Here is a 24,380-nt window from a genome sequence, read left to right as displayed (position 1 = left end):
CAAGCATTTAGTTAGATATTACTGCACTGTTGGAGCTAGGAACACAAGCATTTAGTTATATATTACTGTTGGAGATAGGAACACAAGCATTTAGTTAGATATTACTGTACTGTTGGAGCTGGGAACACAAGCATTTAGTTAGATATTACTGTTGGAGCTGGGAACACAAGCATTTAGTTAGATACTACTACACTGTTGGAGCTTGGAACACAAGCATTTAGTTAGATATTACTGTACTGTTGGAGCTAGGAACACAAGCATTTAGTTAGATATTACTGCACTGTTGGAGCTAGGAACACAAGCATTTAGTTAGATATTACTGTACTGTTGGAGCTGGGAACACAAGCATTTAGTTAGATATTACTGCACTGTTGGAGATAGGAACATAAACATTTAGCTAGATATTACTGTTGGAGCTAGGAACACAAGCATTTAGTTAGATATTACTGTACTGTTGGAGCTATGAACACAAGCATTTAGTTAGATATTACTGCACTGTTGGAGCTAGGAACACAAGCATTTAGTTAGATACTACTGTACTATTGGAGCTAGGAACACAAGCATTTAGTTAGATATTACTGTACTGTTGGAGCTAGGAACACAAGCATTTAGTTAGATATTACTGTTGGAGCTGGGAACACAAGCATTTAGTTAGATATTACTGTTGGAGCTAGGAACACAAGCATTTAGTTAGATATTACTACACTGTTGGAGCTAGGAACACAAGCATTTAGTTAGATATTACTGTTGGAGATAGGAACACAAGCATTTAGTTAGATATTACTGTACTGTTGGAGCTAGGAACACAAGCATTTAGTTAGATATTACTGCACTGTTGGAGCTGGGAACACAGGCATTTAGTTAGATATTACTGTTGGAGCTTGGAACACAAGCATTTAGTTAGATATTACTATTGGAGATAGGAACACAAGCATTTAGTTAGATATTACTGTACTGTTGGAGCTAGGAACACAAGCATTTAGTTAGATATTACTGTTGGAGCTAGGAACACAAGCATTTAGTTAGATATTACTGTTGGAGCTAGGAACACAAGCATTTAGTTAGATATTACTACACTGTTGGAGCTAGGAACACAAGCATTTAGTTAGATATTACTGTTGGAGATAGGAACACAAGCATTTAGTTAGATATTACTGTACTGTTGGAGCTAGGAACACAAGCATTTAGTTAGATATTACTGCACTGTTGGAGCTGGGAACACAGGCATTTAGTTAGATATTACTGTTGGAGCTTGGAACACAAGCATTTAGTTAGATATTACTATTGGAGATAGGAACACAAGCATTTAGTTAGATATTACTGTACTGTTGGAGCTAGGAACACAAGCATTTAGTTAGATATTACTGTACTTTTGGAGCTAGGAACACAAGCATTTAGTTAGATATTACTGCACTGTTGGAGCTAGGAACACAAGCATTTAGTTAGATATTACTGCACTGTTGGAGATAGGAACACAAACATTTAGTTAGATATTACTGTTGGAGCTAGGAACACAAGCATTTAGTTAGATATTACTGTTGGAGCTGGGAACACAAGCATTTAGTTAGATATTACTGTACTGTTGGAGCTAGGAACACAAGCATTTAGTTAGATATTACTGTACTGTTGGAGATAGGAACACAAACATTTAGTTAGATATTACTGTTGGAGCTAGGAACACAAGCATTTAGTTAGATATTACTGTTGGAGCTAGGAACACAAGCATTTAGTTAGATATTACTGTACTGTTGGAGCTAGGAACACAAGCATTTAGTTAGATATTACTACACTGTTGGAGCTAGGAACACAAGCATTTAGTTAGATATTACTGTTGGAGATAGGAACACAAGCATTTAGTTAGATATTACTGTACTGTTGGAGCTAGGAACACAAGCATTTAGTTAGATATTACTGCACTGTTGAAGCTGGGAACACAGGCATTTAGTTAGATATTACTGTTGGAGCTTGGAACACAAGCATTTAGTTAGATATTACTATTGGAGATAGGAACACAAGCATTTAGTTAGATATTACTGTACTGTTGGAGCTAGGAACACAAGCATTTAGTTAGATATTACTGTACTTTTGGAGCTAGGAACACAAGCATTTAGTTAGATATTACTGCACTGTTGGAGCTAGGAACACAAGCATTTAGTTAGATATTACTGCACTGTTGGAGATAGGAACACAAACATTTAGTTAGATATTACTGTTGGAGCTAGGAACACAAGCATTTAGTTAGATATTACTGTTGGAGCTGGGAACACAAGCATTTAGTTAGATATTACTGTACTGTTGGAGCTAGGAACACAAGCATTTAGTTAGATATTACTGTACTGTTGGAGATAGGAACACAACCATTTAGTTAGATATTACTGTTGGAGCTAGGAACACAAGCATTTAGTTAGATATTACTGTTGGAGCTAGGAACACAAGCATTTAGTTAGATATTACTGTACTGTTGGAGCTGGGAACACAAGCATTTAGTTAGATATGACTGTTGGAGCTTGGAACACAAGCATTTAGTTAGATATTACTGTACTGTTGGAGCTAGGAACACAAGCATTTAGTTAGATATTACTGTACTGTTGGAGATAGGAACACAAACATTTAGTTAGATATTACTGTTGGAGCTTGGAACACAAGCATTTAGTTAGATATTACTGTACTGTTGGAGCTGGGAACACAAGCATTTAGTTAGATATTACTGCACTGTTGGAGATAGGAACACAAACATTTAGTTAGATATTACTGTTGGAGCTATGAACACAAGCATTTAGTTAGATATTACTGCACTGTTGGAGCTAGGAACACAAGCATTTAGTTAGATACTACTGTACTGTTGGAGCTAGGAACACAAGCATTTAGTTAGATATTACTGTACTGTTGGAGTTAGGAACACAAGCATTTAGTTAGATATTACTGTTGGAGCTAGGAACACAAGCATTTAGTTAGATATTACTGTTGGAGCTAGGAACACAAGCATTTAGTTAGATATTACTGTTTGAGCTAGCAAAACAAGCAATTAGTTAGATATTACTGTACTGTTGGAGCTAGGAACACAAGCATTTAGTTAGATATTACTGCACTGTTGGAGCTAGGAACACAAACATTTAGTTAGATATACTGTTGGAGCTAGGAACACAAGCATTTAGTTAGATATTACTGTTGGAGCTGGGAACACAAGCATTTAGTTAGATATTACTGTACTGTTGGAGCTAGGAACACAAGCATTTAGTTAGATATTACTGTACTGTTGGAGATAGGAACACAAACATTTAGTTAGATATTACTGTTGGAGCTAGGAACACAAGCATTTAGTTAGATATTACTGTTGGAGCTAGGAACACAAGCATTTAGTTAGATATTACTGTACTGTTGGAGCTGGGAACACAAGCATTTAGTTAGATATGACTGTTGGAGCTTGGAACACAAGCATTTAGTTAGATATTACTGTACTGTTGGAGCTAGGAACACAAGCATTTAGTTAGATATTACTGTACTGTTGGAGATAGGAACACAAACATTTAGTTAGATATTACTGTTGGAGCTTGGAACACAAGCATTTAGTTAGATATTACTGTACTGTTGGAGCTGGGAACACAAGCATTTAGTTAGATATTACTGCACTGTTGGAGATAGGAACACAAACATTTAGTTAGATATTACTGTTGGAGCTATGAACACAAGCATTTAGTTAGATATTACTGCACTGTTGGAGCTAGGAACACAAGCATTTAGTTAGATACTACTGTACTGTTGGAGCTAGGAACACAAGCATTTAGTTAGATATTACTGTACTGTTGGAGTTAGGAACACAAGCATTTAGTTAGATATTACTGTTGGAGCTAGGAACACAAGCATTTAGTTAGATATTACTGTTGGAGCTAGGAACACAAGCATTTAGTTAGATATTACTGTTTGAGCTAGCAAAACAAGCAATTAGTTAGATATTACTGTACTGTTGGAGCTAGGAACACAAGCATTTAGTTAGATATTACTGCACTGTTGGAGATAGGAACACAAACATTTAGTTAGATATACTGTTGGAGCTAGGAACACAAGCATTTAGTTAGATATTACTGTTGGAGCTGGGAACACAAGCATTTAGTTAGATATTACTGTACTGTTGGAGCTAGGAACACAAGCATTTAGTTAGATATTACTGTACTGTTGGAGATAGGAACACAAACATTTAGTTAGATATTACTGTTGGAGCTAGGAACACAAGCATTTAGTTAGATATTACTGTTGGAGCTAGGAACACAAGTATTTAGTTAGATATTACTGTACTGTTGGAGCTAGGAACACAAGCATTTAGTTAGATATTACTACACTGTTGGAGCTAGGAACACAAGCATTTAGTTAGATATTACTGTTGGAGATAGGAACACAAGCATTTAGTTAGATATTACTGTACTGTTGGAGCTAGGAACACAAGCATTTAGTTAGATATTACTGCACTGTTGGAGCTGGGAACACAGGCATTTAGTTAGATATTACTGTTGGAGCTTGGAACACAAGCATTTAGTTAGATATTACTATTGGAGATAGGAACACAAGCATTTAGTTAGATATTACTGTACTGTTGGAGCTAGGAACACAAGCATTTAGTTAGATATTACTGTACTTTTGGAGCTAGGAACACAAGCATTTAGTTAGATATTACTGCACTGTTGGAGCTAGGAACACAAGCATTTAGTTAGATATTACTGCACTGTTAGAGATAGGAACACAAACATTTAGTTAGATATTACTGTTGGAGCTAGGAACACAAGCATTTAGTTAGATATTACTGTTGGAGCTGGGAACACAAGCATTTAGTTAGATATTACTGTACTGTTGTAGCTAGGAACACAAGCATTTAGTTAGATATTACTGTACTGTTGGAGATAGGAACACAAACATTTAGTTAGATATTACTGTTGGAGCTAGGAACACAAGCATTTAGTTAGATATTACTGTTGGAGCTAGGAACACAAGCATTTAGTTAGATATTACTGTACTGTTGGAGCTGGGAACACAAGCATTTAGTTAGATATGACTGTTGGAGCTTGGAACACAAGCATTTAGTTAGATATTACTGTACTGTTGGAGCTAGGAACACAAGCATTTAGTTAGATATTACTGTACTGTTGGAGATAGGAACACAAACATTTAGTTAGATATTACTGTTGGAGCTTGGAACACAAGCATTTAGTTAGATATTACTGTACTGTTGGAGCTGGGAACACAAGCATTTAGTTAGATATTACTGCACTGTTGGAGATAGGAACACAAACATTTAGTTAGATATTACTGTTGGAGCTATGAACACAAGCATTTAGTTAGATATTACTGCACTGTTGGAGCTAGGAACACAAGCATTTAGTTAGATACTACTGTACTGTTGGAGCTAGGAACACAAGCATTTAGTTAGATATTACTGTACTGTTGGAGCTAGGAACACAAGCATTTAGTTAGATATTACTGTTGGAGCTAGGAACACAAGCATTTAGTTAGATATTACTGTTTGAGCTAGCAAAACAAGCAATTAGTTAGATATTACTGTACTGTTGGAGCTATGAACACAAGCATTTAGTTAGATATTACTGCACTGTTGGAGCTAGGAACACAAGCATTTAGTTAGATATTACTGTTGGAGATAGGAACACAAGCATTTAGTTAGATATTTACTGTACTGTTGGAGCTAGGAACACAAGCATTTAGTTAGATATTACTGCACTGTTGGAGCTGGGAACACAAGCATTTAGTTAGATACTACTGTACTGTTGGAGCTAGGAACACAAGCATTTAGTTAGATATTACTGTTGGAGCTAGGAACACAAGCATTTAGTTAGATATTACTGCACTGTTGGAGCTAGGAACACAAGCATTTAGTTAGATATTACTGTTGGAGATAGGAACACAAGCATTTAGTTAGATATTTACTGTACTGTTGGAGCTAGGAACACAAGCATTTAGTTAGATATTACTGCACTGTTGGAGCTGGGAACACAAGCATTTAGTTAGATACTACTGTACTGTTGGAGCTAGGAACACAAGCATTTAGTTAGATATTACTGTTGGAGCTAGGAACACAAGCATTTAGTTAGATATTACTGTTGGAGCTAGGAACACAAGCATTTAGTTAGATATTACTACACTGTTGGAGCTAGGAACACAAGCATTTAGTTAGATATTACTGTTGGAGATAGGAACACAAGCATTTAGTTAGATATTACTGTACTGTTGGAGCTAGGAACACAAGCTTTTAGTTAGATATTACTGTTGGAGCTAGGAACACAAGCATTTCAATACACCCGAAATAACATCTGCAAAAAATGTGTATGTGACCAATACAATTTCATTTGATCCTCTCCCCCTCTACATCATTACATTTCACAACATAATAATACATATTCAACCATTTCCTCTACCGTTCAGCCATTAATAATAATAATAATTAATAATGGAATTAAGAAGCCCAGTTGGTAGAGCATGGTGTTTGCAACGCCAGGGTTGTGGGTTCGATTCCCACGGGGGGCCAGCACAGAAAAAAATGTATGAAATGTATGAAATGAAATGAAATATATGCATTCACTACTGTAAGTCGCTCTGGATAAGAGCGTCTGCTAAATGACTAAAACATATTTTTTTTAAACAATCAAATGTCGGAGTGGCATCGAATAGAATACAGTGTGAATACTGACTTGCCTATTTAAATAAAGGTTAAATTATATATATATATAATTTAACCTTTATTTAACTAGGCAAGTCAGTATTCACACTGTATTCTATTCGATGCCACTCCGACATTTGATTGTTTAAAAAACATTTTTATATATATATATATATATATATACATATATATATATATTATATATGAGATAAGTAAAGCAATATGTAAACATTATTAAAGTGACCAGTAATTCCATATCTAGGTTGTATGACAGGGTCAGAGACCGTTTGGACTGGGAGAATGGGGATTGGGTGGGTGGTGATGGGAGTAGTTTAGTTTGTAAGGGAATTATTTTTATTGAGTTAGAAATGCAGGGTTAGATAAGAGAAGAATATAGCGGTATTGGTAGGTCGTAACCGGTCTCCCACTCCAGTACAGTAGGGGGCGGTGTTGGCACCTGTCGGTCGGTTAAATAGAAACTAAAAGAAGAAGAACAACAACAACAGCTGGTCAGCCATCGCGGTAGCTTGCTAGCCAACATAGCGGAAACGTTCAAGCTCTTAAGACGTTTTCTGAATATATCAGCCACTGTGTTTTGAACACATTTCTGTCGTTTAGCTAGTTACCCCATTTAATTTCCTATTTACGTTGTTATTGGTCAGCTAACTAGCTTGTTAAGTTAGCATTAGCCTAGATAGCTAACGTAGCTGGCTGGTTGAGTTAGCATTAGCCTAGCTAGCTAACGTAGCTGGCTGGTTGTTAAGTTAGCATTAGCCTAGCTAGCTAACGTAGCTGGCTGGTTGTTAAGTTAGCATTAGCGTAACTAGCTAACGTAGCTGGCTGGTTGTTAAGTTAGCATTAGCCTAGCTAGCTAACGTAGCTGGCTGGTTGAGTTAGCATTAGCCTAGCTAGCTAACTGTTAGCTAACATCCCCGACCATGAGGTCACCAAGCTACTCGCCTCCTGTTGAAGAAGAGGAGGAGGAGGAGGTCTGCTGGACGGAGGAAGAGGGTCTGTGGCTGAACGTTGTCGTGAAAGAGGAGGAAGAGGAGGAGGATGTCACAGTAAAACAAGAAGAAGAAGAGGAGGAAGGTGAGGCTGTTACAGTGAAAGAAGAGAAAGACGTTTCAGTGAAAGAAGAGGAAGACGAGTTCAGAGTGAAAGAGGAGGAGGATGTTACTGTAAAAGAAGAGGAGGAAGAGAAAGAGGAGGATGCAGTTTTTGAAGTGAAGAAGGAAGGAGAGATAACTGTCACATTGAAAGACGAGGAGACAGGCGATCTGATTAACACCAGTAAGTACTGTCTTAAGAACAGGCGCAGCTGTTCAACTGATGTGACAAAAGCTATGAAAAGTACCCAGATTTTTAATTGATAAGAAATAGTCGTTCATATCCACAAAATATGCTATCAAATCAAACTGTATTTGTCACACGCGCCGAATACAACAAGTGTAGACCTTACCATGAAAATGCTTACTCACAAGCCCTTAACCAACATTGAATTTTACCTTTATTAAACTAGGCAAGTTAGTGAAGAACACATCCTGAACAGGTAACCGAATTGTATACGAGATATATAGCCTTGCTACTCTTATTTTCAAATGTCTTTTACTGTTGTTTTATTTACACACGTTAAATCCAGTAAGTAAGCATTTCACTGTTGTATTCGGCACACGTGACAAAGAAACTTTGATTTGATTCTTATTTACAATGACAGCCTAGGAACAGTGGGTTAACTGCCTTGTTCAGGGGCAGAACGACAGATTTGTACCTTGTCGGCTCAGGGTTTCGATCCAGCAACCTTTTGTTTACTAGTCCAACGCTCTAACCACTAGGCTACCCTGCCACCCCAATACATTGCGGTTCAAAAAGAGTTAACAAAATATTTAGCAAATAAGCGAAAGTAAAAAGTAACACAATAAAATAACAATAACGAGGCTATATACAGGGGGTACCGAGTCAATGTGCTGGGGTATGCATAGATAATAAACAGCGAGTAGCAGCGGGGGGGGGGGGTCAATGTAAATAGTCCGGGTGGCCATTTGATTAATTGTTCAGCAGTCTTATGGCTTGGAGGTAGAAGCTGTTAATGAGTCTTTTGGACCTAGACTTGTCACTCCGGTACTGCTTGCCGTGCAATAGCAGAGAGAAATCAGTCTATGACTTGGGTGACTGGAGTCTCGGACAATTTTTGAGCCTTTTCTCTGACACCTCCTGGTATATTGTTCCATTTTACATAAAGTATAATCACTTATCTAGAAAAGGTAGTGAAAACATTTAAAAAAGGTTGTTTTATCTTGATGGTAACCTCAACACCAAAGTTTTTGTTGTTGTTGCAGCTTTGAAATTGTTCTCGTTTAGTGGGGACTATCACAACACTGTCAATAACAACTGATTGGCTGAGAATAAAACCTGTTATCGGTATGACAACCAGATGTTTTATTTGTTTAATTTGAACTCCAAAGAGGGAAATGGCCATAATGGATACGTGGGCTGCTTATTATTAAGTTACGCTGTGTAAACAGTTTTCACATTTATGAGTTAGAACAATAGAATGCTTCTAACAGAGAGTCACCTTGAATTGATTCAGAGCACCGAGTCATTTCTCTCATTAACCTGGCTCTTCAATAGAGTCACCTTGAATTGATTCAGAACACTAACATCAGTTCTCTCATTAACCTGGCTCTTCAATAAAGAGTCATTTTGAATTGATTCAGAGCACCAAGTCAGAGCTGTCATTAACCTGGCTCTTCAATAAAGAGTCACATTGAATTGATTCAGAACACCAAGTCAGAGCTGTCATTAACCTGGCTCTTCAATAAAGAGTCATTTTGAATTGATTCAGAACACTAACATCAATACTGTCATTAACCTGGCTCTTCAATAAAGAGTCACATTGAATTGATTCAGAACACCAAGTCAGAGCTGTCATTAACCTGGCTCTTCAATAAAGAGTCATTTTGAATTGATTCAGAACACCAACATCAGTACTGTCATTAACCTGGCTCTTCAATAAAGAGTCATTTTGAATTGATTCAGAACACCAAGTCAGAGCTGTCATTAACCTGGCTCTTCAATAAAGAGTCACATTGAATTGATTCAGAACACCAACATCAATAAAGAGTCATTTTGAATTGATTCAGATCACCAAAATCAATAAAGAGTCATTTTGAATTGATTCAGAACACCAACATCAATAAAGAGTCATTTTGAATTGATTCAGAACACTAACATCAATAAAGAGTCATTTTGAATTGTTTCAGAACACTAACATCAATACTGTCAGTAACCTGGCTCTTCAATAAAGAGTCATTTTGAATTGATTCAGAACACCAACATCAATACTGTCATTAACCTGGCTCTTCAATAAAGAATCATTTTGAATTGATTCAGAACACTAACATCAATACTGTCATTAACCTGACTCTTCAATAAAGAGTAATTTTGAATTGATTCAGAACACCAACATCAATAAAGAGTCATTTTGAATTGATTCAGAACACTAACATCAATACTGTCATTAACCTGGCTCTTCAATAAAGTCACTTTGAATTGATTCAGAACACCAAGTCAGAGCTGTCATTAACCTGGCTCTTCAATAAAGAGTCATTTTGAATTGATTCAGAACACCAAGTCAGTTCTCTCATAATAACCTGTTGGGGCTAGGGGGCAGTATTGACACGGCCGGATAAAAAACGTACCCGATTTAAATCTGGTTACCACTCCTACCCAGAAACTAGAATATGCATATAATTATTATATATGGATAGAAAACACCCTAAAGTTTCTAAAACTGTTTGAATGGTGTCTGTGAGTATAACAGAACTCAAATGGCAGGCCAAAACCTGAGAGATTCCTATACAGGAAGTGGCCTGTCTGACAATTTCTTGAACTTCTTTGCCATCTCTATCTTTTACTAAGGATCTCTGCTCTAACGTGACACTTCCCACGTCTTCCATAGGCTCTCAGAGCCCGGGAAAAACCAGAATGTCGTCATTCCAGTCCCCAGGCTGAAACACAGTATCGCTTTTCTCAAGTGGCCGATCAAGGGACTCTGGGCTTATGCGCGTGACACGACCGCTTCTCCTTGTGATTTTTTTCCTCTGTTTGACGAAAAGGAGATTCCCCTGTCGGAATATTATCGCTTTTCTACGAGAAAAATGGCGTAAAAATTGATTTTAAACGGCGGTTGACATGCTTCGAAGTACGGTAATGGAATATTTTGAATTTTATTGTCACGAATTGCGCCATGCGCGACACTTCTTTACCATTTCGGATAGTGTACCTGAACGCATACGAACAAAACGCCGCTATTCGGATATAACGATGGATTATTTCGGACCAAAACCAACATTTGTTGTTGAAGTAGCAGTCCTGGGAGTGCATTCTGACGAAGAACAGCAAAAGGTAATCAAACTTTTATAATAGTAAATCTGAGTATGGTGAGTGCTAGACTTGGCGGGTGTCTAAATTAGCGAGCCCGTGATGCCTGGGCTATGTACTTAGAATATTGCAAAATGTGCTTTCACCGAAAAAGCTATTTTAAAATCGGACATATCGAGTGCATAGAGGAGGTCTGTATCTATAATTCTTAAAATAATTGTTATGCTTTTTGTGAACGTTTATCGTGAGTAATTTAGTAAAATGTTAGCGAATTCCCGGAAGTTTGCGGGGGTATGCTAGTTCTGAACGTCACATGCTAATGTAAAAAGCTGGTTTTTGATATAAATATGAACTTGATTGAACAAAACATGCATGTATTGTATAACATAATGTCCTAGGGTTGTCATCTGATGAAGATCATCAAAGGTGAGTGCTGCATTTAGCTGTCTTCTGGTTTTTGGTGACATTATATGCTGGCTTGAAAAATGGGTGTGTGATTATTTCTGGCTTGGTACTCTGCTGACATAATCTAATGTTTTGCTTTCGTTGTAAAGCCTTTTTGAAATCGGACAGTGTGGTTAGATTAACGAGAGTCTTGTCTTTAAATAGCTGTAAAATAGTCATATGTTTGAGAAATTGAAGTAATAGGATTTTTAAGGTTTTGAAAATCGCGCCACAGGCTTAAAGTGGCTGTTGAGTAGGTGGGACGCAAGCATCCCACCTAGCCCATAGAGGTTAACCTGGCTCTTCAATAAAGAGTCACCTTGAATTGATTCAGAACACCAAGTCAGTTCTCTCATTAACCTGGCTCTTCAATAAAGAGTCACCTTGAATTGATTCAGAACACCAAGTCAGTTCTCTCATTAACCTGTTGGGGCTAGGGGGCAGTATTTGCACGGCCGGATAAAAAACGTAACCGATTTAAACTGGTTACTACTCTTGCCCAGAAACGAGAATATGCATATAATTAGTATATTTGGATAGAAAACACTCTAAAGTTTCTAAAACTGTTTGAATGGTGTCTGTGAGTATAACAGAACTCATATGGCAGGCCAAAACCTGAGAAGATTCCATACAGGAAGTGCCCTGTCTGACAATTTGTTCTCCTTCTAGGGCATCTCAATCAAAAATACAGCATCTCTGCTGTAACGTGACATTTTCTAAGGCTTCCATTGGCTCTCAGAAGGCGCCAGAAAGTGGAATGACGTCTCTCCAGTCTCTGGGCGAAAAACAGCAGGAGATTTTGTTACTGGTCAGGCTGAGAACAGTGACACTGGAGATGCGCGTTCATGTGAATTCTCCATGTTTTTCTTTCTCTCTTTGAAAGAATACAACGTCGCCCGGTTGGAATATTATCGCTATTTTACGAGAAAAATCGCATAAAAATTGATTTTAAACGGCGTTTGACATGCTTCGAAGTACGGTAATGGAATATTTTGACATGTTTTGTCATGAAATGTGCTCGCGCGTCACCCTTCAGATAGTTACCTGAACGCATGAACAAAATGGAGCTATTTCAATATAACTATGGATTATTTCGAACCAAAACAACATTTGTTGTTGAAGTAGAAGTCCTGGGAGTGCATTCTGACGAAGAACAGCAAAGGTAATCCAATTTTTCTTATAGTAAATCTGAGTTTGGTGAGGGCCAGACTTGGTGGGAGTCAAATTAGCTAGCCGTGATGGCCGGGCTATGTACTCAGAATATTGCAAAATGTGCTTTCGCCGAAAAAGCTATTTTAAAATCTGACACCGCGATTGCATAAAGGAGTTCTGTATCTATAATTCTTAAAATAATTGTTATGTATTTTGTGAACGTTAATCGTGAGTAATTAAGTAAATTCATTGGAAGTTTGCAGTGGGTATGCTAGTTCTGAACATCACATGCTAATGTAAAAAGCTGGTTTTTTATATAAATATGAACTTGATTGAACAAAACATGCATGTATTGTATAACATAATGTCCTAGGAGTGTCATCTGATGAAGATCATCAAAGGTTAGTGCTGCATTTAGCTGTGGTTTGGTTTTTGTGACATATAGGCTTGCTTTGAAAATGGCTGTGTGATTATTTTTGGCAGGGTACTCTCCTCACATAATCTAATGTTTTGCTTTCACTGTAAAGCCTTTTGAAATCGGACAGTGTGGTTAGATTAACGAGAGTCTTGTCTTTAAAATGGTGTAAAATAGTCATATGTTTGAGAAATTGAAGTTATAGCATTTGTGAGGTATTTGTATTTCGCGCCACGCAATTCCACTGGCTGTTGACTAGCAAGCGTCCCACCTTGCCAAGGGAGGTTAACCTGGCTCTTCAATAAAGAGTCACCTTGAATTGATTCAGAACACCAAGTCGGTTCTCTCATTAACCTGGCTCTTCAATAAAGAGTCACCTCGAATTGATTCAGAACACCAAGTCAGTTCTCTCATTAACCTGGCTCTTCAATAAAGAGTCATTTTGAATTGATTCAGAACACCAACATCAGTACTGTCATTAACCCGGTGGACCATTTCAGTTTGTCCGTGATGTGTACGCCGAGGAACTTAACTTTCCTCCACTACTGTCCCGTCGATGTGGATAGGGGGGTGCACCCTCTGCTGTTTCCTGAAGTCCACGATCATCCCCTTTGTTTTTTTGACGTTGAGTGTGAGGTTGTTTTCCTGACACCACACTCCGAGGGCCCTCACCTCCTCCCTGTAGGCCGTCTTGTCGTTGTCGGTAATCAAGCCTACCACTGTAGTGTCGTCTGCAAACTTGATGATTGAGTTGGAGGCGTGCATGGCCACGCAGTCATGGGTGAACAGGGAGTACAGGAGAGGGCTGAGAACACACCCTTGTGGGGACCCAGTGTTGAGGATCAGCAGGGTGGAATGTTGTTTCCTACCCTCACCACCTGGGGGCGGCCCATCAGGAAGTCCAGGACCCAGTTGCACAGGGCGGGGTTGAGACCCAGGGTCTCGAGCTTAATGACGAGTTTGGAGGGTACTATGGTGTTAAATGCTGAGCTGTAGTCGATGAACAGCATTCTTACATAGGTATTCCTCTTCTCCAGGTGGTATAGGGCAGTGCGATTGCGTCATCTGTGGACCTATTGGGGCGGTAAGCAAATTGGAGTGGGTCTAGGGTGTCAGGTAGGGTGGAGGTGATATGATACTTGACTAGTCTCTCAAAGCACTTCATGATGACGGAGGTGAGTGCTACTGGGCGATAGTCATTTAGCTCAGTTACCTTAGCTTTCTTGGGAACTGGAACAATGGTGGCCCTCTTGAAACATGTGGGAACAGCAGACTGGGATAAGGATTGATTGAGTATGTCCGTAAACACATCAGCCAGCTGGTCTGCGCATGCTCTGAGGACGCGGCTAGGGATGCCGTCTGGGCCGGCAGCCTTGCGAGGGTTAACACGTTTAAATGTTTTACTCACGTTGGCTGCTATGAAGGAGAGTCCGCAGGTTTTGATAGCGGTCGTGTCGTTGTTACTGTATTGACCTCAAAGCGAGCAAAGAAGTTGTTTAGTTTGTCTGGGAGCAGGACATCGTGGTCCGCGACGGGGCTGTTTTTTATTTTCTAGTCCGTGATTGACTGTAGACCCTGTCACATACCTCTCGTGTCTGAGCCGTTGAATTGCGACTCTACTTTGTCTCTATACTGACGCTTAGCTTGTTTGATTGCCTTGCAGAGGGAATAGCTACACTGTTTGTATTCGGTCATGTTTCCGGGCACCTTGCCCTGATTAAAAGCAGTGGTTCGCGCTTTCTGTTTTGCACAAATGCTGCCATCATTCGACGGTTTCTGGTTGGGGAATGTTTTAATAGTCACCGTGGGTACAACATCACCGATGCACTTGCTAATAAACTCGCTCACCGAATCAGCGTATACATCAATGTTGTTATTCGCTGCAATGCGGAACATATCCCAGTCCACGTGATTGAAGCAATCTTGAAGCGTAGAATCCGATTGGTCGGACCAGCGTTGAACAGACCTGAGCACTGGCGTTTCCTGTTTTAGTTTCTGTCTATAGGCTATGGTTGATTTACAGTAGGGTCTAGTCTGGTTGATTTACAGCAGGGTCTAGTCTGGTTGATTTACAGCAGGGTCTAGTCTGGTTGATTTACAGCAGGGTCTAGTCTGGTTGATTTACAGTAGAGTCTGGTTGATTTACTGCAGGGTCTGGTTGACTTACAGCAGGGTCTAGTTTGGTTGACTTACAGCAGGTTCTAGTCTGGTTGATTTACTGCAGGGTCTGGTTGACTTACAGCAGGGTCTAGTCTGGTTGATTTACAGTAGAGTCTGGTTGATTTACTGCAGGGTCTGGTTGACTTACAGCAGGGTCTAGTCTGGTTGACTTACAGCAGGGTCTAGTCTGGTTGATTTACTGCAGGGTCTGGTTGACTTACAGCAGGGTCTAGTCTGGTTGATTTACAGCAGGGTCTAGTCTGGTTGATTTACTGCAGGGTCTGGTTGACTTACAGCAGGGTCTAGTCTGGTTGACTTACAGCAGGGTCTAGTCTGGTTGATTTACAGCAGGGTCTAGTCTGGTTGATTTACAGCAGGGTCTAGTCTGGTTGATTTACAGCAGGGTCTAGTCTGGTTGGTTTACAGCAGGGTCTAGTCTGGTTGATTTACAGCAGGGTCTGGTTGACTTACAGCAGGGTCTAGTCTGGTTGATTTACAGCAGGGTCTAGTCTGGTTGATTTACAGCAGGGTCTGGTTGACTTACAGCAGGGTCTAGTCTGGTTGATTTACAGCAGGGTCTAGTCTGGTTGATTTACAGCAGGGTCTAGTCTGGTTGATTTACAGCAGGGTCTAGTCTGGTTGATTTACAGCAGGGTCTAGTCTGGTTGATTTACAGCAGGGTCTAGTCTGGTTGATTTTCAGCAGGGTCTAGTCTGGTTGATTTTACAGCAGGGTCTAGTCTGGTTGGTTTACAGCAGGGTCTAGTCTGGTTGATTTACAGCAGGGTCTGGTTGACTTACAGCAGGGTCTAGTCTGGTTGATTTACAGCAGGGTCTAGTCTGGTTGATTTACTGCAGGGTCTGGTTGACTTACAGCAGGGTCTAGTCTGGTTGACTTACAGCAGGGTCTAGTCTGGTTGATTTACTGCAGGGTCTGGTTGACTTACAGCAGGGTCTAGTCTGGTTGATTTACAGCAGGGTCTAGTCTGGTTGATTTACTGCAGGGTCTGGTTGACTTACAGCAGGGTCTAGTCTGGTTGACTTACAGCAGGGTCTAGTCTGGTTGATTTACAGCAGGGTCTAGTCTGGTTGATTTACAGCAGGGTCTAGTCTGGTTGATTTACAGCAGGGTATAGTCTGGTTGGTTTACAGCAGGGTCTGGTTGACTTACAGTAGGGTCTAGTCTGGTTGATTTACAGCAGGGTCTAGTCTGGTTGATTTACAGCAGGGTCTAGTCTGGTTGATTTACAGCAGGGTCTAGTCTGGTTGGTTTACAGCAGGGTCTAGTCTGGTTGATTTACAGCAGGGTCTGGTTGACTTACAGCAGGGTCTAGTCTGGTTGATTTACAGCAGGGTCTAGTCTGGTTGATTTACAGCAGGGTCTAGTCTGGTTGATTTACAGCAGGGTCTAGTCTGGTTGATTTTCAGCAGGGTCTAGTCTGGTTGATTTTACAGCAGGGTCTAGTCTGGTTGGTTTACAGCAGGGTCTAGTCTGGTTGATTTAGAGCAGGGTCTGGTTGACTTACAGCAGGGTCTAGTCTGGTTGAATTACAGCAGGGTCTAGTCTGGTTGATTTACAGCAGGGTCTAGTCTGGTTGATTGGGTCTGGTTGACTTACAGCAGGGTCTAGTCTGGTTGATTTACAGCAGGGTCTAGTCTGGTTGATTTACAGCAGGGTCTAGTCTGGTTGATTTACAGCAGGGTCTAGTCTGGTTGATTTACAGCAGGGTCTAGTCTGGTTGATTTTTCAGCAGGGTCTAGTCTGGTTGATTTTTTAGCAGGGTCTAGTCTGGTTGATTTACAGCAGAGTCTGGTTGATTTACAGCAGGGTCTAGTCTGGTTGATTTTTCAGCAGGGTCTAGTCTGGTTGATTTTTCGGCAGGGTCTAGTCTGGTTGATTTTTCAGCAGTGTCCGGTCTGGTTGATCTGTACTTCCACACATTGACTCGGTAACGTACACCCTGTATATAGCCTCGTTATTGTTAGGTTCTGATTGTGTACTTTTTATTTTATAGTTTAGTTTATTTAGCAAATATTTTCTTAACTCTTAACTTTCTTGAACTGCATTGTTGGTTAAGGGCTTGTAAGTAAGCATCTCAAGTTAAGGTCTACACCTGTTGTATTGTTAGGTGAAGTTATGCGTCCTACAGTAGGTCTATGTTGTTGTTAGGTGAAGTTATGGGTCCTACAGTAGGTCTATGTTATCACCTGGGACCATTCAACAGTCTAGATTTACCAGGGTGTTACTGCTGTTCACCACCTGGGACCATTCAACAGTCTAGATTTACCAGGTTATTACTGCTGTTCACCACCTGGGACCATTCAACAGTCTAGATTTACCAGGTTATTACTGCTGTTCACCACCTGGGACCATTCAACAGTCTAGATTTACCAGGTTATTACTGCTGGGACCATTCAACAGTCTAGATTTACCAGGTTATTACTGCTGTTCACCACCTGGGACCATTCAACAGTCTAGATTTACCAGGTTATTACTGCTGGGACCATTCAACAGTCTAGATTTACCAGGTTATTACTGCTGTTCACCACCTGGGACCATTCAACAGTCTAGATTTACCAGGTTATTACTGCTGCGACCATTCAACAGTCTAGATTTACCAGGGTATTACTGCTGTTCACCACCTGGGACCATTCAACAGTCTAGATTTACCAGGTTATTACTGCTGGGACCATTCAACAGTCTAGATTTACCAGGGTATTACTGCTGTTCACCACCTGGGACCATTCAATAGTCTAGATTTACCAGGTTATTACTGCTGGGACCATTCAACAGTCTAGATTTACCAGGGTATTACTGCTAAACAATAAACCGTTTTTGGGGTTGTCATAGACTTACAATTGTTGTTTTGATTATTTCTTGAACAGTCTCTAAGAGACTATTTGGTTGTAGCCTTCCCTGTAGCTCAGTTGGTAGAGCATGGTGTTTGCAACACCAGGGTTGTGGGTTCGATTCCCACGGGGGGCCAGCACAGAAAAAAATGTATGAAATTGTATGAAATGTATGCATTCACTACTGTAAGTCGCTCTGGATAAGAGCGTCTGCTAAATGACTAAAATGTAAAAAAAAGAAACATGTAAAAAATGTTGTGATAATTGCAAAATATGTATTTTGGATGCAGCAGTTGTTAGCTTAAATGCTAACGCTAGGCTGGTAGCAAAGCTGTTAGGTAGAATGCTAACGCTTATTGACATTGGCTGGTAGCAAAGCTGTTAGCTTGAATGCTAACGCTTATTGACATAGGCTGGTAGCAAAGCTGTTAGCTAGAATGCTAACGCTTATTGACATAGGCTGGTAGCAAAGCTGTTAGCTGGAATGCTAACGCTTATTGACTTAGGCTGGTAGCAAAGCTGTTAGCTGGAATGCTAACGCTTATTGACATAGGCTGGAAGCAAAGCTGTTAGCTAGAATGCTAACGCTTATTGACTTAGGCTGGTAGCAAAGCTGTTAGCTGGAATGCTAACGCTTATTGACATAGGCTGGAAGCAAAGCTGTTAGCTTGAATGCTGAAGCTTATTGACATAGGCTGGTAGCAAAGCTGTTAGCTAGAATGCTAACGCTTATTGACATAGGCTGGTAGCAAAGCTGTTAGCTAGAATGCTAGAATGCTAACGCTTATTGACATAGGCTGGTAGCAAAGCTGTTAGCTAGAATGCTAATGCTTATTACACTGAGAGTTTGTAAAAAATCAGAGCGCCACATTCAAAACCACAAATCTAATCATTTCAATTTCTCAAACATAGGACTATGTTACACCATTTTATAGATACACTTCTCCTGAATCAAACCACGTTGTCCGATTTCAAAAAGGCTTTACAGCGAAAGCAAAACATTACATTATATTAGGAGAGTACATCGACACAAATAACCACACAGCCATTTTCAAAGCAACTACATGCATCACAAAAACCCCCAAAACAGCTAAATGAAGCACTAACCTTTGACGATCGTCATCAGATGACACTCCTAGGACATCATGTTACACAATACATGCATTTTTTGTTCGATAAAGTTCATATTTATATATAAAAACAGCATTTTACATTGGCGCGTGACGTTCAGAAAATATTTTCCCTCAAATACTCCCGGTGAATCAGCACCACAATTTACAAAAATACTTGTCATAAACGTTGCTAAAATATTAAACTGTCATTCAAAGAATTATAGATGAACATCTCCTTTATGCTAACGCTGTGAAAGATTTCAAAAAAGCTTCATGAGGAAAGCACTCTTTGCAATAATCTGAGTACTGAGCTCAGAAAAATACACTAGGCAATACAGATATCTGCCATTTTGGGGTCATCTAAAATCATAAGTTGCATTAGAAATATTCCCTTACCTTTGATCTTCATCAGAAGGCACTTCCAGGAATCCCAGGTCCACAATAAATGTTGTTTTGTTCGATAAACTCCATAATTTATGTCCAAATAACTCCTTGTTGTTTGCGTGTTCAGTTCAGCTACTCCAAATGTAGGAAGCGCGCGGAAAATGTGACGATGAAAAGTAAAAAGAAGTTGTATTTACGTTCGTTCAAACATGTCAAACGTTGTAAAACATCAATCTTTAGGGCCTTTAGAACGTGAAGATTCAGTAATATTTCAACCGGACCATTCCTGTGTCTTGAAAAACATTTTGGAACAGAACTACCTCTCTCGTGAAGTGATGTCGTTCTCTGGGTGACAAACTTCCCAGGCTTCTCATTTGGTCTCTGTTCATCGTAGACGCCTCAAACAACTTTCTAAAGACTGTTGACATCTAGTGGAAGCCTTAGGAATGACTTGAAGAGAGCCCATGCATCCAGATTTCCACTTCCTGGTAGGATTTCTCTCAGGTTTTTGCTTGCCATATGAGTTCTGTTATACTCACAGACATCATTCAAACAGTTTTAGAAACTTCAGAGTGTTTTCTATCCAAATAATATGCATATCCTAGCTTCTGAGTTTGAGTAGGAGGCAGTTTAATATGGGCACATATTTTTTCAGAAATTGTCAATACTGCCCCCTATCCCCAAAGGGCTGTAAGAGGTTAAGACAGTTTTCAAATAACTTTGTAAAAGCATTTAACTTCTTGCGGATCATTGGGATGCTACCGTCCCACCTGGCCAACATCCGGTGAAATTACAGAGCGCCAAATTCAAATTCCATAAATCCTAATATTAAACATTCATGAAAATACAAGTGTCATACATCATTTAAAAGCTTAAGTTCTTGTTCATCCAGCCGTGTTGTCAGATTTCAAAAAGGCTTTACGGTGAAAGCACACCATGCGATTATCTGAGGACAGCGCCCCGCACACTAAAGCATTACATACATTTTCCAACCAAGCAAATGCGTCACGAAAGTCAGAAGTAGCGATATAATAAATCACTTACCTTTGAAGATCTTCATCTGGTTGCAATCACCACTGTCCCAGCTACATAACAAATGGTCCTTTTGTTCGATAAAGTCCTTCTTTATATCCCAAAAAAGCATGTTTCAATGGCGTGCTTGACTCAGTAATCCACCGGTTTCCCTCGTTCAAAATGCATACAAAATGAATCCCGTAAGTTACCAATAAACTTCTAAACAAGTCAAACAACATTCCTAATCAATCCTCAGGTACCCTAATATGTAAATATACGATAACATTTAAGATGGAGAATACCGGAGACCATTACCGGACATAAATAACGAAGTACGCGCACTCACCGGAACGTGCTACAAACACTACAGCCAAAATGGGAGCCACAAAAACTACAAATTCTAGCTCATTTTTCAAAAACAAGCCTAGAACTCTTTCTAAAGACTGTTGACATCTAGTGGAAGCCCTAGGAACTGCAATCTGGGAGGACTTCCTTTTATATTCCCATTCCCAGCCATTGTAATCAGAGGTGAGCTCAAAAAAAATTATTCTGGATGGATTTTCCTCTGGTTTTTGCCTGCCATATCAGTTCTGTTATACTCACAGACATTATTTTAACAGTTTTGAAAACTTTAGAGTGTTTTCTATCCGATACTATCAATTATATCCATATCCTAGCTTCTGGGCCTGAGTAACAGGCAGTTTACTTTGGGCACCTCATTTATCCAAACTTCCGAATACTGCCCCATAGCCCGAAGAAGTTAAACATTCATTACAGACTTAAATTGTACATCACGGGCATCACCTTTCAGCTAAAATAAACAGTGGATTTCTGCTGTTGTGGGCCTTTAACCATCGGTCTGACTTTGTTGTTCACACAGGAGAGAGACATGACTATAGTGGATCCTCTGGGGAGCCTCAACAACATCATGATGCTGACGAGGCAGAGCAGAGTCTCTCCACATCAGGACACCTCAAGAAACACCAGCAAAGACCCACAGGAAAGACACCTCACTGCTGCTCTGACTGTGGGAAGAGTTACTCAAGATCAGATTCACTGAAACTACACCAGAGAATTCACACAGGTGATAAATCTCATTGCTGCTCTGACTGTGGGAAGAGACTCACCTCTTCGGCAGATCTTAAAAGACACCAGAGAATCCATACAGGAGAGAAACCTTATAGCTGCTCTGACTGTGGGAAGAGCTTTAATGTTCCAAGCAGCCTGAAAACACACCAGAGAACACACACAGGAGAGAAACCTTATAGCTGTTGTCAATGTGGGAAGAGTTTTACTTCATCAAGCCGTCTGACTATACACCAGAGAACACACACAGGAGAGAATCCTTATATCTGTGATCAATGTGGGATGAATTTTACTACATCTAGACTGCTGACTTTGCACCAGAGAACACACACAGGAGATAAGCCTTATAGCTGTAATCAATGTGGGAAGAGTTTTGCTCACTCACGCAGCATGACAGCACACATGAGAATACACACTGGAGAGAAACCTCACTGTTGCTCTGACTGTGAGAAGAGATTCACCTCTTCAGCAGACCTTAAAATACATCAGAGAATCCATACAGGAGAGAAACCTTATAGCTGCTCTGACTGTGGGAAGAGCTTTTCAAAATCATCTACATTACAATCACACCAGAGAATTCACACTGGAGAGAAACCTTATAGCTGCTCTGACTGTGGGAAGACCTTTTCAAAATCATCTACATTACAATCACACCAGAGAATTCACACTGGAGAGAAACCTTATAGCTGTTATCAATGTGGGAAGAGTTTTACTGAATCTAGACGGCTAACTACACACCAGAGAACACACACAGGAGTGAAACCTTACCACTGCTCTGACTGTGGAAAGAGATTTGTTTCTTCAGGACATTTAAAATCACACCAGAGAACACACACAGGAGAGAAGCCTTATAGCTGTGATCAATGTGGGAAGAGTTTTACTCACTCAAGTAGCCTGACTATACACCAGAGAACACACACAGGAGAAAAACCTTATAGCTGTGATCAATGTGGGAAGAGTTTTGTTACATCTAGCCAGCTGACTATACACCAGAGAACACACACAGGAGAGAAATCTCATAGCTGTGATCAATGTGGGAAGTGCTTTGTTACATCTAGCCGTTTGACTATACACCAGAGAACACACACAGGAGAGAAACCTTACAGCTGTGATCAATGTGGGAAGAGTTTTGTTACATCTAGCAGTCTGACTATACACCAGAGAACACACACAGGAGAGAAACCTTACGGCTGTGATCAATGTGGGAAGCGTTTTACTACATCTAGCCATCTGACTACACACCAGAGAACACACACAGGAGAGAATCCTTATAGTTGAAATGAATGTGGGAAGAATTTTACTCAGCCAAACTGGCTGATATCACACCAGAGAACACACACAGGAAGTAAATATTGTAGTTGTGATCAATGTGGGAAGAGATACTCTGGTAAAAGATCTCTGATTAAACATCAGAAAATACATGAAGGAGTTGTTTCATGATATCAATCAAATAATGTAGAATGTTTTTAATATTGTAGAAGGCGTATTTTAATGATGTCACAATGTAGAATGTTTTAACATTGTAGAAGGCGTATTTTAATGATGTCACAATGTAGAATGTTGTAGAAGGTGTATTTTAATGATGTCACAATCTAGAATGTTTTAACGTTGTAGTAGGAGTATTTTAATTAATAATGTCACAATGTAAAATATATATACTGAGTGAGATATCCTTCCTAGTGCGCAATCCCACATTTCTGAAGAAGTGATTTCCGTTCACACCATTTCTAAGACTGAAGCACTTGTGTGTAGTAGTAAAACAGAGGCTGAAAATGTAGAGGGGGTTTGAGTCTCATCCCCCCCCCCCAAAGAATGGCTTGATGATGCTCTCAGTAGAAATGTACAGGGGGTTTTAGTCTCACCCCCCCCCAAACAATGGCTTGATGATGCTCTCAGTAGAAATGTACAGGGTGTTTAAGGCTCATCCTCCCCCCTCTAAAGAATGGCTTGATGATGCTCTCAGTAGAAATGTACAGGGGGTTTGAGGCCCCCCCCTAAAGAATGGCTTGATGATGCTCTCAGTAGAAATGTACAGGGTGTTTAAGGGTCATTCCCCCCCCCTAAAGAATGGCTTGATGATGAATTAATATTAGAGTGTTTTCTGTAATTGGTGTGTAGCCTCGTATTGGTGTTCCATACCTCCATCTAGTGATGTCTCTAGCTCTCTTCTCTCACCATCCTGTTTGTATTTATTCCCGAGGGAAAACGTTCCCATGTATAAGCAATCATTTATGATGTTTCTCTGTCTGCTTTTGTATATTTGGTATATATAATGTAGAGCATGCATTCTGTTGTACTAGGTACTGATTTATAGATGTTCTGATGGGTTTTCTTGCCCCGTCATGTGACATGTAATTACCATTTGAAATAGAAGCCTGGTGTCTATTCACACTGACGATGGCCTGAGATCATGTGACATGTAATTACCATTTGAAATAGAAGCCTGGTGCCTTTTCACACTGATGATGGCCTGAGATCATGTGACATGTAATTATCATTGAAATAGAAGCCTGGTGCCTATTCACACTGATCATGACCTGAGATCATGTGACATACAATTACCAGCGAAATAGAAGCCTGGTGCATATTCACGCTAATGATGACCTGAGATCATGTGACATGTAATTACCATTGAAATAGAAGCCTGGTGCCTATTCACACTGATCATGATCTGAGATCATGTGACATGCAATTACCAGTGAAATAGAAGCCTGGTGCCT

General features: G+C 39.9%; 1 protein-coding gene across 1 annotated transcript; it reads left to right on the top strand.

Annotated features, from left to right (window-relative positions):
• The first annotated feature begins 6,964 nt into the window (after positions 1 to 6,964).
• LOC106564555 (zinc finger protein 883-like) lies at positions 6,965 to 23,524 on the top strand. Its single transcript, XM_014130689.2, has 2 exons — positions 6,965 to 7,954; positions 21,455 to 23,524. The coding sequence occupies exons 1-2, from the start codon at positions 7,600 to 7,602 to the stop codon at positions 22,936 to 22,938; spliced, it is 1,839 nt and encodes a 612-aa protein (XP_013986164.1). The 5' UTR covers positions 6,965 to 7,599; the 3' UTR covers positions 22,939 to 23,524.
• The last annotated feature ends 856 nt before the right edge of the window (positions 23,525 to 24,380 follow it).

Source organism: Salmo salar, chromosome ssa12 (genome assembly GCF_905237065.1).
Source record: "Salmo salar chromosome ssa12, Ssal_v3.1, whole genome shotgun sequence".
Taxonomy (NCBI): domain Eukaryota; kingdom Metazoa; phylum Chordata; class Actinopteri; order Salmoniformes; family Salmonidae; genus Salmo; species Salmo salar.
Note: the sequence above shows the minus strand (reverse complement) of the source record. Positions and strands in the feature narration are given on the sequence as shown.

Excerpts from the sequence above, each read along its gene's own strand:
- LOC106564555 (XM_014130689.2), top strand. The coding sequence starts at position 7,600 with ATGAGGTCACCAAGCTACTCGCCTCCTGTTGAAGAAGAGGAGGAGGAG. Across the intron at positions 7,955-21,454 it reads AGGCGATCTGATTAACACCA|GAGAGAGACATGACTATAGT; the intron begins GTAAGTACTGTC and ends TTGTTCACACAG.